At 43.7% G+C, this 18,674-nt stretch overlaps 1 protein-coding gene across 2 annotated transcripts in view; it reads right to left on the reverse strand.

Annotated features, from left to right (window-relative positions):
* BARD1 (BRCA1 associated RING domain 1) overlaps positions 1–14,221 on the reverse strand; it is an 80,781-nt gene extending 66,560 nt beyond the window's left edge. The window contains exons 1-3 of one of the 2 annotated variants that reach the window (XM_073306727.1): positions 13,999–14,221; positions 12,054–12,110; positions 7,145–7,290 (exon numbers count right to left, since the gene is read on the reverse strand). In XM_073306727.1, the coding sequence (XP_073162828.1) occupies positions 7,145–7,290; positions 12,054–12,110; positions 13,999–14,153 (358 nt within the window). In that variant the 5' untranslated portion in view covers positions 14,154–14,221. The remainder of the gene's footprint in view (positions 1–7,144; positions 7,291–12,053; positions 12,111–13,998) is intronic. The other variant, XM_073306728.2, reaches the window with a different exon arrangement.
* Positions 14,222–18,674: the final 4,453 nt, after the last annotated feature.

Raw genomic sequence — 18,674 nt, forward strand, 5'->3', positions numbered from 1 at the left:
GCTACGGTATATAGGCATGATGGTTGTCAACTACAGCATTATAGATTCTCCACTTACTTTAAGGAATGGGTTTGATGGAAAGTTAAAATTGAGACAAATCCTGTAACTAGTTAACCTTTATAAAGATCTCAGATCCAATTTTGTTTTAATAACTGTATCTAAAAAAGGAATGGCTTGATTGCAAACAGATGCACAATATAAAATGCAGATATTTACTTTCATCTTGTCTTCACTGTTTACACAACTAGCAGAGTCTACTCTAAAATATTTACCTTGATATAACTACCATTCATCTCTATGGACTAGAGGAGTGCTACTCTAAGTGGTGGTCCACAGACCGATGCCGGTCCATGAGCCATCAGCTGCTGGTCTGCGTGCACATTGGGGAAAAAAATTGCCGGTACCACACATCAGATAGCTTGAGAAGCACTGGACTAGAGAACAAGAGTTAAATAAATTTGCAAGTTTCAGAGTAGCAGCCGTGTTAGTCTGTATTCACAAAAAGTAAAGGAGTACTTGTGGCACCTTAGAGACTAACCCATTTATTTGAGCATAAGCTTTCGTGAGCTACAGCTCACTTCATCGGGTGCATCCGATGAAGTGAGCTGTAGCTCACGAAAGCTTATGCTCAAATAAATGAGTTAGTCTCTAAGGTGCCACAAGTACTCCTTTTCTTTTTATAAATTTGCAAGAGTCATGTGTGTAGAGATTTTGTACCAGCCCAGATTATTTTAACACATATAGCACAATAAGAGAAAAGTCCTAGAGATATCGTGATGACAGGCACTATCTTTCAGTAGTACAAATTCTAAAGCAATATTAATATAATTAAATATTTGCATAGCACATTATGCTTCAGATGTACCACTTGTGACATCAGTAGTGCTTGGAAAATGGATTACAGAGATTCTCAAACTGATCTGTGGACTACTGACAGTAAACAGAGGGCTGGCTGGTCATATAGAAGTCAGACTCCTCAATTTTAGATTAGTTGCATTAAAAGAATGCTGAAAATACACTGAATACTTTCCTAGTATTTTTCCTATAAGCAATTGCTTCAGTTGCTATATGGATATTGCATGATTATTAATAGGAGGAGATACATTCAAAAGACTATTAAATGTGGTCTATACTCTGAGGAAATTTGAGTATTCCCAGATTTCCAGACACTTACTAGCCACAGGCCAATATAAAAGATGAGCCATAGAAATTTAGCCACCTACCTAGCTTCTAGGAAGGGGACTACTAGACTCTTACAAGGTATTGTCCCTGGATCCTCTCCAGAGGCTTCATCTTTCAGAAGAACCATTGCTTAGTAGTATCAGCTACAGGTGAATCTTTCCACCTGGCTACTGGAAAAAAGCAACAACACTCACTCTCCTACCTATTTAGGGACTCTCACATGGGGGAGAAAAGACAATTAGGACAAGTGCCAACTCTACTCCTTTTTAGGGGGCAAGGGATAGCTCAGTGGTTTGAGCATTGGCCTGCTAAACCCAGGGTCGTGAGTTCAATCCTTGAGGGGGTCATTTAGGGATCTGGGGCAAAAATTGGGGATTGGTCCTGCTTTGAGCAGGGGGTTGGACTAGATGACCTCCTGAGGTCCCTTCCAACCCTGATATTCTATGATGCAGATGCAGAGGCTTTCAGAGTTTTGTGAGAGAGGAAACACACCTGAGACACTGAACCCTCAACTCCTCCTTTCTGTAACCCCATCCCAGATTAACACGTGTTCAGTAGGGGTGGAAGACAATCGATTTCCTTCTATTCTATCTGCAGAAGGACATTCACATGGATCTATGTTACAATTTAAGAATTGTATATTAGCTACAAAAAGGAAGTTCTCACAGTCATTTATACAGAGGCCATTACAATAATTAAGAACACTCAATTAAGCCTCCGTCAGAAAAAGTTGCAAGTAGATTTTGATCCAAAGGAATCATATGCTGCTTCCAAGATAGAAACAAAAAGTTGATACAATTTGCACCTTAATGTAAAAGAAGAAAGTTAGTTGTATGTGTTTAAAAGTTAATTCTTAATTCCACTTATATCTCACCCCAAAATTTAAAAATTATCTATTTAATAGGACAGACAGACCAACACAGCAGAATTTGCTAATTCTGGATTACCTAAAGCAATTACAATAATGTAAAAAAACAACCCACTGTACCCATATTAAAACCAGCCCATAATAACTCCAGCAAATTTGGTCTTGATTACCTATATGCTAAACACAATATTCATATACATGATAAACAAACAGAATCATCTCTATTCACAAAGTCTGGTTTATTTTCACATAATAAAGCCAAGTTTCTTAACGTTGACATTTAATAGAAATCAATTCTGTGGACTGTAAAATGATTCAGACCAGACAAAAATATTATGAGGTACAGAGAAACTTATTGCTAAAGAGCTCCATATTCAAGTTTTTGCTGTAATGCAATAATAAACTGTAGAGGAAAAAGAAGCAATTAGAAAATGTGTCTTAGCTATCATTAATCTGCATCAAAGGAATATAATGATGCACATTGTGTGTCTTTCAAATTATTCTCTATTATGGGTTTCAGAACAGAAGTTGAGAAATCTCTTTGACAAACTAGTCCCTTATTAAAAATCAAAGGGAAGTGCTTTGGTACCATCTGTGCAACATTAGTGCCTTCACTGAAGAATGATTATTTTGCAAGTTAAGTATTCAGCACGGGTGGGGTGGGGGGTAGGAGGGAGAGAGAAATTCCAGCTATTCAAACACTCATCTTTCGCTATTATGAAAAATGTCACAACACACACAAAATGCAATGTAATCTGTTACAGAAGGCATCCGATATGTTTCCCTCCACATAAAATATGGAAACTAAATTGTGATCTATAAAGGCTAATCAAAGGTAATCTATTTTGCTGCCCACCAGCATCAACGCGTGCTTAACAGGATCTGACCAACAGCTGTAAAGTCTGGTTTAATATAAAAATGGAAAGAATTTAAAAAAACCTCAATTTAACTATTAGTTTAAGGTATATTGTGTTATGAAGAAGAAGATAAAATTATCTATAAATGGTTGTCAGGAAAATTTATGACAGAATCTCTTCTCTTTCAAGTACATTGAACTGAGAAAATCTACTGAAGTATTTAGAAGCTAATTTTGAAAAGTATTACTGTAAATCAGGCTTCTTTATCTCTAGTATGCCATACATTATGTCCATGATTCGACAAGTTCTTCCTAATTACCCACCTTAATTACAGTAATTATATACTTTCTAGTAAATGCAGGTAATAAGGTTCACTTGGAAGGGGAATTGTCAAAAATGGTGAGACAAAAAAGTCTTGCAACTATGGGGGATGACAGAGCTGTTAACGATAATAATTCAGAGGAGCAGTTTATCTCCTCCTTCCCAGCAGAGAAGAGGACTTTTGTATTTTGGGGAAGGGAGAAGAGTACTGAAAGTCATTAGCAACTGCAGCAACATACACAATACTTCAGGCGAAGGGGTTAGTACTGAAACGTTTTTGTAGCTCTAGGAGATGTCTTCAAAAAATTCAATTCTTCATAATATACAGAGAGTACAAATCTAGAGAACATCAAGACAAGAACACAGTTAAGGTGCAATTCTACTAGACATATGGCATGCTTTAATGCACAGATAGAAGAGATGGAAATTGGTATGCAGGCACAGTAGTTGATTTTCTATTATATGCTCCATTTTGTGCCCTATATGGGTATAATCAAGCTCTTATTATGTCGCAATTACTTGTATTCAAGATTTCATAAAATACTTTAATTGTTTAAGGAGCAGCATCATAGATTCAATGCTGGCTAAACAAGATAAATTCTTAAGGTATTCTAATTTTGAATTAAATTACATGTGAATTAAAAATTTAACTGTCCCATTAACACATTTAATAACTGTATTGCCACCTGCAGGCTATTTCTTATAACACAATTCCAATATTAACTAATTTTTCTTAAGATGTGCAGATTCAAGTCTACACAATGCAGATCTTACTTTACAATTGCAGATTTCTTCTCCATATTTGTGGTATAAAAAAGGTGGTTAAAGAGATGGCACTTTTTTGAGAGAAAGAGAGCCAAGCTCAAATCCAACAAATGAAAGTCCTCCACTTAGGTGTACGTACTACCAGTCACTTATACTCAAGGGCAACAAAAGTCTGCAGAGATCTGACTACTTTGTTTTCTTGTATGTTCAAATGCAGGATCCCAAGTGTAAATATTAAAAGATGGTCTCTCTCCAACAAAAGTTGGTCCAAAAAAAAATTATATATATATTACCTCACCCACTTTGTCTCTCTAATATCCTGGGATTGACACAGCTACAACTACACTGCATACAAAGGCTGGTCTTATCATTTAAGACACTGGACTGGAAATCAGTCATGGGTCCTACCCCTAGTTCTGCCTCGGACCTCAGGCCGCTCAATAACTAAAATGAGGGTTAAAAAAACCCCTTCCTTTCTCCCAACCCCCCCATCTGGTCTATTTAGACTGGAGAATCTTCAGCACAAGGGTTATCAGACTAGGTGCCTTTATAGCAACAAGGACAATGGGGCCCAGATCACCATTGAGGAATATGCGCACTACCTAACTAAAGAGACCCCCATATTCTGGATCCAGTTTTTCACTTGAGGCTCCAACAGCAGGAGTCCAGGACAGACACTTTTTTGTGTGTGTCTTGCAGGCTCTCTCAAAAACAGCTGGTCCCCCAACACACTTAAGTACTTTCCTGGATTGGCATCCATGTGCAATAGTTGAGTCTGATACGCCTTCCAGCATAACCATCTTCCTGCCCTCCACTCACAAAGACTGCCCCAAAACTCATCTTTGTCCGCCATGCTGGTGTTACCAAATCTCTGCCTGCAAACACAGTTTGCTCCTGATTTCCACCCATCCTCAATTACATGGAGAAGGCCCCTTCCAAAATTACTCCACATACGCATATAGAAGCAGAATGCTGACTTGCTCAATTTGCCTTGCTACATGCACAAAAAATGCAAAGGGCAAAACCACAAAAATAGAAATTTGTCCATTTCTTATTGCCACAGGACAAAAATGTGGCTGAAAGTAAGCCTTGGCATGAAGGGTTACTTTTTTGTGGCTTTACTATAATTGTTATTTGTATTGTCTTTAGTAACCCATCTGGAACCCTGCAAAAATACATTGATCTGCATTGTGCAAATTACCATCATAACCAGAAAGGTCTGATCCTGCACAGACATATTCAACTTAACACTTGTGAGGTAGTTCCACTAGACACACATCTACAGGAAGTGACTAATTTCCAAGCGCGAGCAGGAGTGGCAAAACAACCTAGATTACCACAATTTGTAAATCTTCAATTCCTGCAGCCTTCTATCATTCGTCATTAGATGTAGCATAATAATGTCTTTATTTTCATTTGATCAAGCCTAGTCACCTAGTTATGTCATCCATAGCATCTATGACAATACACTATCAACATCCCTCAAGAACTGCTTTTTCCTTAAGTCAGGAATGAGATTAATAAAAGGTCACTAATACTTAATAGGGGAGGAATCCTCCAAAAATGGAAAAAATCAACCACCACATCACTTTAAATTTTAGCACTCTCCTGCTGCAGTAGTACTGAAAAATTGCTTGTAAAAATACTGTAGTGGTTTTAAAAAAAACAGATTAGACACAATAAAGCTCAAGTTTCTCAAAGCTGAATATATTTACCTTTAAAATAATTTCAGGAAAATATTTCATCTGTTACTCTGGTTTCCACTGCACTGCATGAACCTTATTTTAAAATACATTTCATTCCATTCTTCTTGTAATTAGAGCCACCATATAGGGAAACTTCACTTCAGACCAAAAGAACCTCATGCATGATTTTCTCCATTCACTTTGACATTTGGAGTACCACTAAAGTTCACTCGATAACCATAAAAGGTTGCTTCTCAGCTTTGACTATTATTCTTCAACACTATATAAAAGTGCCTCAAGCCAATCACTTCAAAAGCCCTCCCTTCCCATTATACTCTTAAAGTGTGTACTCTTATACCACACTTAAATATTTTCCCTAACCCTATTAAACTGTCATCCACATTTTCTATCTTACTCATAGCTTTTGATTACCCAGAGATTTCAGCTGCATAAGAAAAACTCTTTATTACTGTTAGACATCCTTTAGCCTCGCTGCTTCAGTGATATCACAATCCAGTGTTTGGATGTCAAAAAAGGACTACCATAGAAGTGATCGTGATGTGAACCTTCTGAGGGAATCTGGTTGATAAAGGAGAATCTTCTATTTAGATTAATATTGGAAATAAGCAATGAGGGGAAAAAAGTACCTCATCTGTATTTGACAGCTAAATGAGTGTTTTCTAAAATGTGATAACTACTCAAGAGACAATCATTTTGCCTCAATCTTCCCTTCTTTGTCATTCAGCCAAAAGTCTGGCAAGGAAATAATGGAAGGGAAATCCTAGATCAGCAACTCTGCAGTTTTGTAGCATAGACACCACCACAATGGTCAGAAATGACAGATTTTCACAACAGAGAATAGGTACAGTTGTGTCACTCTGGTTCTAACAATCCAAGAGAATTGAGACTTGCCTCTCTCCCTCCCCATCATAAAGCAGAAAGCATAAGATTTCACATGTACAACAACCTAATCTGAAAACTACTGGACACATTATATATAGGACGGCAACAACACGACGATGGTGAGTGAAAAGAACCCTGAACCTGCAATGAGATTGCCTTGTATAGGGCTCACTGAAGAATTAAGCCTTAGAACATTACATGCTCTCACAAATGTAGAGTATAGGATACGACAGTGCTTGCCATTTTCCTACTTGTAATTCACTGTGTCATGTGACTTCGGAATGTTACATATCTTTAACTCTAAATTTAGCAGACAGATTCTAATGAATTGTGGACTAATGCAATTCTAGACTTTTTCCCTTTCTTTAATAAAGATCTATGTAGATTTGATGAAGGAGATAAACCCAGCAACTGTTCCATTCAAATGCTGATTTTCCAAATATGATTTGATATAACCCTTCAGAATCTTTTTTAAAGACAGTTTTCTTGTCCTTTAAAAGCATATGAAATTGACCCAAGTTTGAATAGGGAGCACAATGTGGGGAGACCAGATCTCGTCTCACCTGTGAAGTCCTTGCCCAGTAGATGACGCAGTTTGCTGCACAGCTGGATCATGTTGTCTAGCTGCCTATTTATTTGCACATCTTGTACCCAGGCTGGAGTGTGACACACTGGGCATTCTGTGCCAATACAGTCCCCCACACAAGCTCTGAAAGTCAAGCATGTATAAACACAAGTCATTCAACACGAGTAAACTGGCATATTCTCTTCAGTACCCAGCTATGTTAGTAGTTGATAGGCAAGACTTTTTTATTTTAATTCCAAAAAGCTGACCATGCAAAGACTACAAGAATTACTTAAAATTCACTTATCACTGCAGAAAAGGAAATCAAATATTTGGCCTGGCAAATTACAAGCCAGAATTAAGCAAAAGTCTTATCAGGAAGCTGTGTCATCAAAACTGTTTAATAAACTTTTGAATCTCACACTCACCCATGTTAATCAAAATTTAAAATATTCCAAAGCCTCACTTCTACACATTGGCATTACATTTCTGAATAGCTTAACTCTAGATTCTTCTGTCCCCTCAACTAAACAGTGCTGTTTTTCAACAGCATTCCTTTTTACAAGTGTGATAGAAAATCCAATCTATAGTAAGCTATCACTTTCACCTGTCTGTTATTAAAACTGTCTTGGTACTTTTAAGTTACACACCTCTCACCATTTCTAAGTAAGAAGTCCCCTAGGAATACACAGGTGTCAGAATTATTTTATCACTTTATTTTTTTCAGAGCATTTATTTCTGAACAGCTCAAGGAGAAACAAGTTTGCTTTGTAAAGGTCACTTAAACCCAAACTCGTAGCTTCCAAGTACTACTTTTCCATCCTCCTCCACAGAATTATATTCACTCATTTGATTACTATAGCGAAAAGACTTTTGGGTCCATCATACAAGTTATCAGGTGGGATTCTCAAAAACACCGCTCTCATGTTTATCGGATTAGTGTTCTCTAGATTCGTACTCTGACTTGCCATGCACTAAGTCTCCATAGACCTGACCTATGGGAGCAGTTAGGTCAACACTGTGGGGTTTTTAAAGTCTCTCCAAAACCACCACACTAAGGTATACTTCTCTCTGTTGATTTCAAGGTGGAAGATTTTTTCAAAGGCACAAATGACAGTTAGGTGCCTGACTCTGTATCTTTGAAACTCTTCCCCCATGAACTTTACGTTGTTGAGAGAACAAGTGGTCTTGCAGTTAAAGCACTGGATTGAGACTAAGGAGATTTCAGTTCAACTTCTGGCTCAGACAGACTCCTTGTGTAACTTTGGGCAAGTCACTTATGGGCATGTTTTCAGAAGAGCTCAGCACCCAGCTGATTTTGTTCTTAGTGGGAGCTGCCAGGTGCCGAGTATTTTGGAAGTTAAACTGTTCTCTCTCTTATCCTCAGAAACTGATATCCCATGTTACAGATGGGGATCTTTCTTCCACTCTGTATCTAACTTATGTATTTATTTAGGTTCCAAACTATTCAGGGCAGGGGCTGTCAATCTGTTAACTGTACATTCCCGTATATATTCCATTATCTTGATGCAGGACATCCATTCACTGTTGTTAACCTGAAATTACTTTGGATCAGATCATACTACAGGGATGGATTTCAAATAATAAATATCACAGCCCATAGAAAAGTCTCCAACATATGACCCAATTACTGCAGGTCACTTGTATAAAGATAAATGTGTGAAAGCAACATTGTCACCTGTTTCCCTCCCACCCTTTTAATATATTAATAGTTTTCTCTAATGGGCTATGGACCAGAATAACCTCATGTCAGACTTTGACCTGACCTCTTGCTGGCTTGTTTGGAAACAAACTACAGTTGAATAGCCTAAACCATCATATAAAAGTTCAATAAAACAAACAGCCACTATGCAGGAATAAGCTACCACAGGAAATGGATTGGAAATAATGATCAGAAGGTATAGACGAATAATAAACTAGTTCATCACTGAATAAATAAAGGACCATGAAGCTCATGCTCAAATAAATTGGTTAGTCTCTAAGGTGCCACAAGTACTCCTTTTCTTTTTGCAAATACAGACTAACACGGCTGTTACTCTGAAACCGATTAGTAATAAAGACTATTTGCTTTCTAGCAGCAAGACCTGGAGGGGAAAAAAGCAGCCTTTATCAAAAGCTAAGGTGTCCATTGGTTACTCCTCCTGACCCTCAACTCAGATTAGAGCATCTTTTGATGTTCTGAAAGCTTTTCTAAAAAAAAAAAAAAAAATCTTACTTCAATAATAATATCCAAAAATCTTTGAAGATTTGTTCTCCAAATTAGAGTGGGGTTATCCAAAACTAAATTACTATGTTTTAGATGTCTGACAACCAGCCAATTAACTCAATTAAAGATTCCTATTACTATTTCCCAATGATCCATATTACCACCTCTCAAAACTGCTTTTATTAAAACAATGATATAGCCTACACATAGTAAAGTCTCTTTGCAGAGCATCAAATACTCTGTGGTAAGATGGTTTAAATGGAACATGGTAAAGGGAGTCCAACAGAGCCTGAGAGACCGTGATTTAAGAGGGATGTGAGGTTCCAAAGAAGTTGTAGACAACGTCTGGAAGAGAAACAGTGGCTGTGGTGGAAGTAGGTCACTTTGGGACCTTTTCAACAGATTTAAATGGGGAAAGATATTGCCAGAAGCTCCATGGAAAGTGTGTAATTGCTGCCCTTTAACTTACTAGCCCTGAAGAATCAGAAAATGCCTGTTGCTACCATTTTCCCATCAAGGCCCTTAAGGCTACATTGCGATAAAAGACCAGCAGCACAGACACGGCTGGCCCAGGTCAGCTGACTTGGGCTCGCAGGGCTATAAAATTACAAAGCAGATGTTCAGGCCTGATGTGTATGCAGCTTTCTACTGCAGATCAAATGTCTGCTGGTAAGCAATTCAACTGTGCTCAAAATGGCTTGACGTTGGCGTTTGAGGATCTGAGTGCTCTGAAACTTTATTCATTTCTTTAATGGCGTGATCAGTGAGGAGATACTCTTGCAGTTCCAGCATTTGTCAGGGAAACGTTAGCTAACACTCAAAAGATGTTTGAGTCTGAAGACACTAACAACATATTATTAAAGAGACTCATACTGCTGTAACTCAGCATATGCTACAACTACTGTAGCAGTGCTGTATGACCAGAACAAGAAAGAAAAGGAGACCCACAGAGACCTGAATTGCTTGCACCTCAAACTAGCCATCAGAAAGGACAAGTCATTGGCCAAACTGCTGTCACATGATGAAGTTTTGATGAGCATGTCAAAGGGGCATCTTATCAAACAAAGATTTGGATGTCTATGCAACATAGGTAAACCAGATATTGGATCACCATTGCAAGATGGATGGAAAAATGTGGATAATGAACTATTTCCCATATTCTTCAAGGGCCCAGTGACATCTAAGCTTCTGTAACACTTTATTTGTGTCTCTACCAGCATGCGTCACTGCATGATCAACTGCGTCTGTAGTCAGAACAATCTTCCCTGCACAAAACTGTGTATGTGCCAAGGCAACAAACACTGTGGCAACTCCCACGCTCTTGACCGAGACCATAATGATGAACAAAATGACCATGGAGTTGACCAGAAATGTCATCAGCACTATTACATTTCAATGATACCTGTGCACATTTATTATTAGATTTTGTTTTATCCTTTGGACCATTGTTGTGATGCTTTGAGGTCACAAAATCCAATACTGAGTCTTTAAACCGATGGAAGTGAATGTAAATATTTGAACCGGTTGATGGTGCCATTGTTTATACCAATTTCTATGGTAACAACACTGTGTGACAGCCTCACATCATACCTCATCTTAAAATAGACATAATAAGCTTTCAAATGATGTGCCTGTGTGAAGAGAGGATACATTAAGTAGACCAAATTGGTGGTGTCTGCCACTCTCCTACCTACAGTGAAACAGGGAGAGCCCCACATGAGGGAGAATATATTGATCATGTAAACCTTTATGGGCACAGTGTCTACCGTATTAACAAGAGGTTACGGTGATATGCAAATTAACTGACATCAAGTAAACTGTTAAGCTAAGGACTTGCATATCTTCCCATCTGTAACCTGATCCTGCATGCTATATGGGAATTTCTGGACAGTGAAAACAGACAGCGTTCTCCCTTTCCTGCTAGTTTGGATACATTAAATCCTCTGTTTGCGCTTTGGTATGCCAATAAAACCTATGAATACTTCAGCCTGTCCAATATGTACATTGTTCTTTCAGATGAGGGTACCACAGCGTGGACAAACTACTGAATCTTTCCAGACTAATTCCTGTAACTGTAAGGCTCCCCTTGGTATTCTCAGCACTACAATTCAAATATAAAGAAGATAATTTTAGCCTTACAGTTCAGAGAATTTGCCTCTTACAAATACAACTCAATGAGCTATGAACTAAAACCCTAAATATGTAGGCACTGATCCTGCTAAAATCTCCATTCAGACAGACCTCTGCACCCACCTGGATCCCTACTAAAGCCACAAGGCTCTCTGCTTGGGCAGACCTCTGTGGGACTAAGGCCTTAATTCCAAGATTTGTGATTCCTTGCGAAGACCCAATCAGGCAGAGCCTGATTTTTATTTTTTTAAAAAACATTTACACATCTAATTTTCCCTGTTGTATTCCCCAAGCCCTCCTTTCCCACAGAACGACTATGAGAATAAGGACAGCATGAATTTCAAATATTACTCTCTTTTAAAATTGTTTAGCTTTTTCTTTTGACCTCACTGTCTCCAAATCAGGAAAACTTAAGCACATGTAGAATAGTCCCACTGATGTCAACTGAACTACTCAGATATGTAAAGTTAAGGGTATTATACATAACTGTTTGCAGGACTAGGGTCCTTTTCTTTATAGCTGTTTCATTTTAAGTAAATATGGTACTTACAGACAGAAGACATGCTCACATTTTCCCAAGCACACAGGTTCCTTAAGGATGTTCATGCTATTCAGAGAGGAAGAAAAGCATTAACGATTAAAAAAAGTCTTAGCTCCTAGAACATCAAAGAACCAATTAGTTTAGTCTGAAGGCATCTGTATTTGTGTCTACAGTTAAAACATTATTGCCAGCAGGACTCTAGCATGATTTTTCTGATGAGTTTGAGATATTCTGTTTGAGGACAGTGTTATAAATCACACTACTGAATCAGTGGAAAGTAGCATACAGTGTAGCTAGCATGGTTCTCTGATAAAATGTCTCCTTCCATAATAATCAGGGAAATCATGATAGAATCCTGCTAGCAACACATTTTTAAGCCCACTGACAGCTAGCATGGTTCTGATTCCAGTGTAGATGGATTTACTGCACAACCAGCTTCCTTAGGCTCTGTCCATACAGCAGCTCATCAAGCTGCCAACAGCAGTTTTCTGAAACAAGTAAACACAGTTCTGCTTCACTACATTAGCACTGCTCACTGTTAATCTCTCTAGGGATGTATAAGCCCATTACCACAGTAGCCAAGTATTGGGAAAATCCAGGGCATTTTTACAGCAGTTTTACAATACAATCATTATAGGGTATCAACTCCCACTGAGGTGGATGTCCTTTTGGGAGCGATCACACCACCTAACCATGGCAATGCAATTACATCAAAATTACATAGAACCCTCCACTAGAACAGGATGTCAGTTTCCGATGGTTTAATGTGTCTGGTGGGGAGGTCAAATGTGCTCTTTAAACAGGAAGCACTAAGGGGGCCTGAGGAAGGGGGGTTATTCACTATATTTATTGTTAAGTGTTCAAGAACAGAACAGTGTATAATTCCTGTCTCCCAAAGTCCCTACACATTAACAACACTTAGGCCTCAGGCGTGTCATCAGATGGGCTAGCTGGACTCTTGGGGGGAAAGGGGAGGGAGTGTTTCAGGGGGAGCCCCAGGGAGGAGGGAGTGTTTCGGGGGGGAGCCCCAGGGGCCGGGTCAGGCTCTCCGCGGGGGGGCAGAGTGTTTCAGGGGGGAGCCCCAGGGGGGAGGGAGTGTTTCGGGGGGCCGGGTCAGGCTCTCCGCGGGGGGGCGCGGAGTGTTTCGGGGGGGCCCCAGGGGCCGGGTCAGGCTCTCCGCGGCGGGGGGGCGGAGTGTTTCGGGGGGGCCCCAGGGGGGAGGGAGTGTTTCGGCGGGGCCGGGTCAGGCTCTCCGCGGGGGGGCGCGGAGTGTTTCGGCGGGGCCGGGTCAGGCTCTCCGCGGGGGGGGGGGCGCGGAGTGTTTCGGCGGGGGCCCAGGGGGGAGGGAGTGTTTCGGGGGGGCCCCAGGGGCCGGGTCAGGCTCTCCGCGGCGGGGGGTCGGAGTGTTTCGGGGGGGGAGCCCCAGGGGGGCCGGGTCAGGCTCTCCGCGGGGGGGGGGGGCGCGGAGTGTTTCGGGGGGGCCCCAGGGGGGAGGGAGTGTTTCGGGGGGGCCCCAGGGGCCGGGTCAGGCTCTCCGCGGCGGGGGGGGGAGTATTTCGGGGGGGAGCCCCAGGGGGGCCGGGTCAGGCTCTCCGCGGGGGGGGGGGGGGGCGCGGACTGTTTCGGGGGGGAGCCCCAGGGGGGCCGGGTCAGGCTCTCAGTGGGGGGGGGGCGCGGAGTGTTTCGGGGGGGCCCCAGGGGGAGGGAGTATTTCGGGGGGGAGCCCCAGGGGGGCCGGGTCAGGCTCTCCGCGGCGGGGGCGCGGAGTGTTTCGGGGGGGCCCCAGGGGGGAGGGAGTGTTTCGGGGGGCCCCAGGGGCCGGGTCAGGCTCTCCGCGGGGGGAAGGGCGGGATCCTGTCGGGGGGTGAACCTGTCCCGGGGGAAGGGCCGCTCAGTCTCCCCCAGGGTCGCGGTGACCCCCCCAGCCCGCGGGCCCCGGGGCAGGCGCGGTTACCAGCGGGAGCAGCGCAGCCGCCCCTCCAGCTGCCGCAGGGCGGCCCGGGTGCCGTCCCAGCTGCCGGCGGGCCGCTCCATGCCGCGCGGCGCGGCCGCGGGCCTCCCTGCCGGAGCCGGCTGGTTGCCGGATCGAGCCCGCAGCGCAGCCCACATCTTCCCGCTACTGCGGGACCGGCCGCCGCTCAAACCAACCGCCGGCTCCCGCCCGAAGCACGGCGCATGCGCGCGTCGGCTCGGGGGGGGCGTGGCCGGGCGCGCGCACGGACTGCGAGGAGCGCGGAGCCCCGCCCCAGGGCCGCTGGCGCAGGGTCTGGGGATGGCGGGGCGGATCAGGCAGGAGAGCGACTGCCCGGTTGGAGCCCGCTCCCCGGGGGCGGGGCCTGGACGCAAGCCCCGCCCACTCTCATCCCGGGGACGGGGCCGAGACTCCCCTCCATCCCCATCGCCCTGGGGGGGGCGGGGTCAGGCCCCAGACTCCCCTCCCCTCCCCTCCCCTCCCCTCCCATCGCTCTGGGGGCCAGAGCTGAGACACCTCCCTCTCCTCCCATCACCCTGGGGGGGGGGGTCAGAGCCGAGACCTTCCCATCCCCTCCCTCTGGGGGTCAGAGCCGAGACACCCCCCTCCACTCCCATCACCCTGGGGGGGTCAGAGCCGAGACACCCCCCTCCCCTCCCTTCCCTCTGGGGGGCAGAGCCGAGACACCCCTGTCTCCTCCCCTCCCTTCCCTCTGGGGGGCAGAGCCTAAACACCCCCCTCCACTCCCATCACCCTGGGGGGGTCAGAGCCGAGACACCCCCCTCCCCTCCCTTCCCTCTGGGGGGCAGAGCCGAGACACCCCCCTCCACTCCCATCGCCCTGGGGGGGGGTCAGAGCCGAGACCCTCCCCTCCCTCTGGGGGGCAGAGCCTAAACACCCCCGTCCACTCCCATCGCCCTGGGGGGGTCAGAGCCGAGACACCCCCGTCCCCTCCCCTCCCTTCCCTCTGGGGGGCAGAGCCGAGACACCCCGCTCCACTCCCATTGCCCTGGGGGGGTCAGAGCCGAGACACCCTTCTCCCCTCCCCTCCCTCTGGGGGGCAGAGCGTAAACACCCCCGTCCACTCCCATCGCCCTGGGGGGGTCAGAGCCGAGACACCCCCGTCCCCTCCCCTCCCTTCCCTCTGGGGGGCAGAGCCGAGACACCCCGCTCCACTCCCATTGCCCTGGGGGGGTCAGAGCCGAGACACCCTTCTCCCCTCCCCTCCCTCTGGGGGGCAGAGCCTAAACACCCCCGTCCACTCCCATCACCCTGTGGGGGTCAGAGCCGAGACACCCCCCTCCCTTCCCCTCTCCTCCTTCTGGGGGGCAGAGCCTAAACACCCCCCTCCACTCCCATCACCCTGGGGGGGTCAGAGCCGAGACACCCTCCTCCCCTCCCCTCCCCTCCCTCTGGGGGGCAGAGCCGAGACACCCCCCTCCACTCCCATCACCCTGAGGGGGAGGGTCAGGGCTCAGACTCCCCCCTCCACTCCCATCGCCCTGGGGGAGCAAGGCCGAGACTCCCTCCCCTCCACTCCCATCACCCTGGGGGCCAGGGCTGAGACACCCCCATTCTCCCCCCTGCCCTGGGGGATGAGAGATTTTCTCTCCCCTGTTGTGGCCATCCGCATTGCAGGGCCACACACAACAAAAGTCCTGGGGCTCAGTTGGCAGCCAGGAGCAGCTGGGCCAAGGCTCTCACAGCTGCAGTGGGTCCATCATTATGGGTCATCCCTGCCCTGTGGGAGCTCAGTGGGAAAAGTGACACCATCTCCTTTGTGATCTCTGCTGGGAAGGGGGCAACGTACAGCCCACAACTCCCTGGCCCCGCCTCTGGCTGCCCTGCTCCTCATCCAGGCCCCATCACTTGTGAAGATCTCCAGCCCCATCAACTCCACTAGGTTCAAAGAAAGGAGGGATGGTGCCAGCCTTTTCTGCATATGGGAGGTCTCTAACTGCAAATCTGAGAGCATGATCTCCCAGCAACGATAGTCCAACCAATCCATTTGGCAAGCACTGCACATTTTAGTAAATGTTTGCAGGATTGGGCCATTTAAACCAACTGCAAGTGTCGCAGCAGCTGAAAAAAAGTCTACAGCTTCAAAACTACACAATTTACTCAGTTAAAGAATTGCAGCACAGAGCACAGAAATATACATGAGGCAGGGCTGGCATTTTCTATGCAAGAAAAGCAATATTAATAGCGTACTCAAATGTACAGTGCAATGGTCTATGCATTCTCAGCTCAGTACTGCAAAGAGATACTACCTAGTTCCATTGATTTCCGTGCAGTTGAAATCAGCGGGACTGGTTTCTCATGGCAGTGTTTGCAGGATCAGACACTTTGTTTGTTTTTGCAGAGTTGCTGGAAAGTAATTCGCCACAGGAACAAGTCTGTATGTTTCCTGAAGAAAACAGAACTAAGCTTTTTATGGATTTCCTTAGGCTATTTGTTCAATTTTTTATACATTAAAATATTAAGGCCTTCCCACGTCTCTGTATTTCTCATTCCCTTTCATCTCTTTAGTTGTGTTCATTTAAAAAGTAAAATGGTAAGTTTTCCACTCCTTGTAACAGAAACTGTTCTGATTCTGTTCCTCATCAAGTTCAGTTCTGGATAGATAGGCTTGGAAGGATTCGATATTGATTGGGAAATGTGGATTTCGCCATACACACATAAGCTGATGAAAAAAGTGTTTCCACTGAAATTTATACATCAGCACAGTAAGAAAAAGGCTGCTTGAGAACTTACTAGAGTTTAAGGGTATTTGAATATTTTGATGTGATCTTAACAATCTGTTTTAACAGTTAAAAAGCTTTAACTTTTTGAATCTCAGAACAACTTTTCTGAACCCCCTATTGCCTGACGCTCACCTTAATTTCCTGCAACTGTGAACATTTAAATAGATAAAAACCACAAAATATGTTGAAACCCATAAATTTGCAAAACTGTGGAAATTTAAATGCATGAAAAAATATTTAAAATGCATAAAAATACATAGCAATAGTATCTGTTAGAATTATAAAATAATAATAATTGAATTCCACCCAACTTATGTAAAGAGTATAATCAAGCCAGGTGACCTTAATGGAACTACTTACAGTAGCAAGCACAATGCTTGGTAGAAAGTTATTTTTTTATTATTATTATTATTGTTGTAGTAATTAAATATTTTATAGAATCACATGGGCTTTTCTAGCATATTAGAAGACAAAATGTTCGTCAAACGTGTAGCTTTTGGGAGTGTTCTTATAAAGCCGTTCAAATTGTGAGCCTAAACCATTTGGCAATGTCTTTTTAAGACGGAAAAACATTCATAATGAGATTTATCTACTTGTCAGTCAGATGGATCAAGGGCAATAGAACATGAGAAGCCACACTCAGCTGTCAAAAGAGAGAGCGAAAAGGAGTACACAGTTAATTTTCTGCCGTTCTGTCTCGATTGTGATCCACCTTGGCTGAGTATTTCATTTGGCCCATTGATCACTTGCCGCCAAGTCCTCAGCTGGTTTATATTGGCACCGCTCATTGCAAACGGTGGAGCTACGTTTTATATCAGTTATGGATCTGGCCCAATGCATTCCTCCTCCTATTTGAAGTGTTCCAAATTTGTCCAATTGCATGCCCGTGCCTCGTCAATCTGCAGGCCGTGTAGCAGTTTTTAACTTCTTTCTCTCAGTTGGAATAGGCGGGAGGCAGGAGGAATTTTTAGTCTCGGCTAAGGGAAATAGAAAAGATTAATCCTTTGCTGAGTAATGCCATTTTGTAATTCACTTGCCTCTTGCTTTGATAAGGATACATACAACTATCTGTGCAAACCTATTTCAAACCTCAATAATTCTCGCACTTAGAATACTCAGTGCTCTGTAGGCAAATGTTTAATCTGATAAATGGAGCTACATTGCCACATCCTCTGTTCTGTAGGACACTTTAATTAGATTTTACATGCATATTAGGGGATATTTCATTATACATGTCAAAGTACAAATTCTTATGAAAAATTAAAACTGAGCCTTCTCTATTTATTTTCTTGACCCTGTCCTTCTAATTGAAGGCATCACGGCAACCCTTTCTTATTGGAATACTGAATATGGTTTCAATGATCTGAAGGCATATTGAGTATCAATAGGCAGCTGAATTTAGCCTCAACATTTCTCTCCTTTTGAATTGCATACTACAGCTACTATGATGTCAGGGAATAGCAATGAAAGCAAGTCCTATCATGGTATTGCCCCATTTCTTCTGCATAGAGAATCAGCAAGCGCAGAACAAGAATTAGAAGAGGAAGCTCCATGAGGGTCCATTTCTTATGTTTTCACCTTATGTAACAACCCTCAAAACTGGTTTTAAACTTGGACTTTCCATTACCAAAACACAGACTCTGCCATTTAAGCTAATGGGTGATCTCATTGGCTGGGAGCAGTAGTAGGCTAGTACCCTGTGTGTAGACTAGCCACTGCAGGGGAATGCAACACACATATGATACACATGTTATACAGACTGAAAAGGAAACCAAAACAAGTTGGCAGATCAGAGAGATGAGTTTTAAATCTTCCTCAGTCGGATGACACCAAGATTTTTGTGATTGTAGTGTTTGTGGGGACCTAACAGCACAGTCATGAAACTCCACCCTGTGGAACTGCACTTGCTTTGCC

Source organism: Lepidochelys kempii, chromosome 11 (genome assembly GCF_965140285.1).
Source record: "Lepidochelys kempii isolate rLepKem1 chromosome 11, rLepKem1.hap1, whole genome shotgun sequence".
NCBI lineage: Eukaryota > Metazoa > Chordata > Testudines > Cheloniidae > Lepidochelys > Lepidochelys kempii.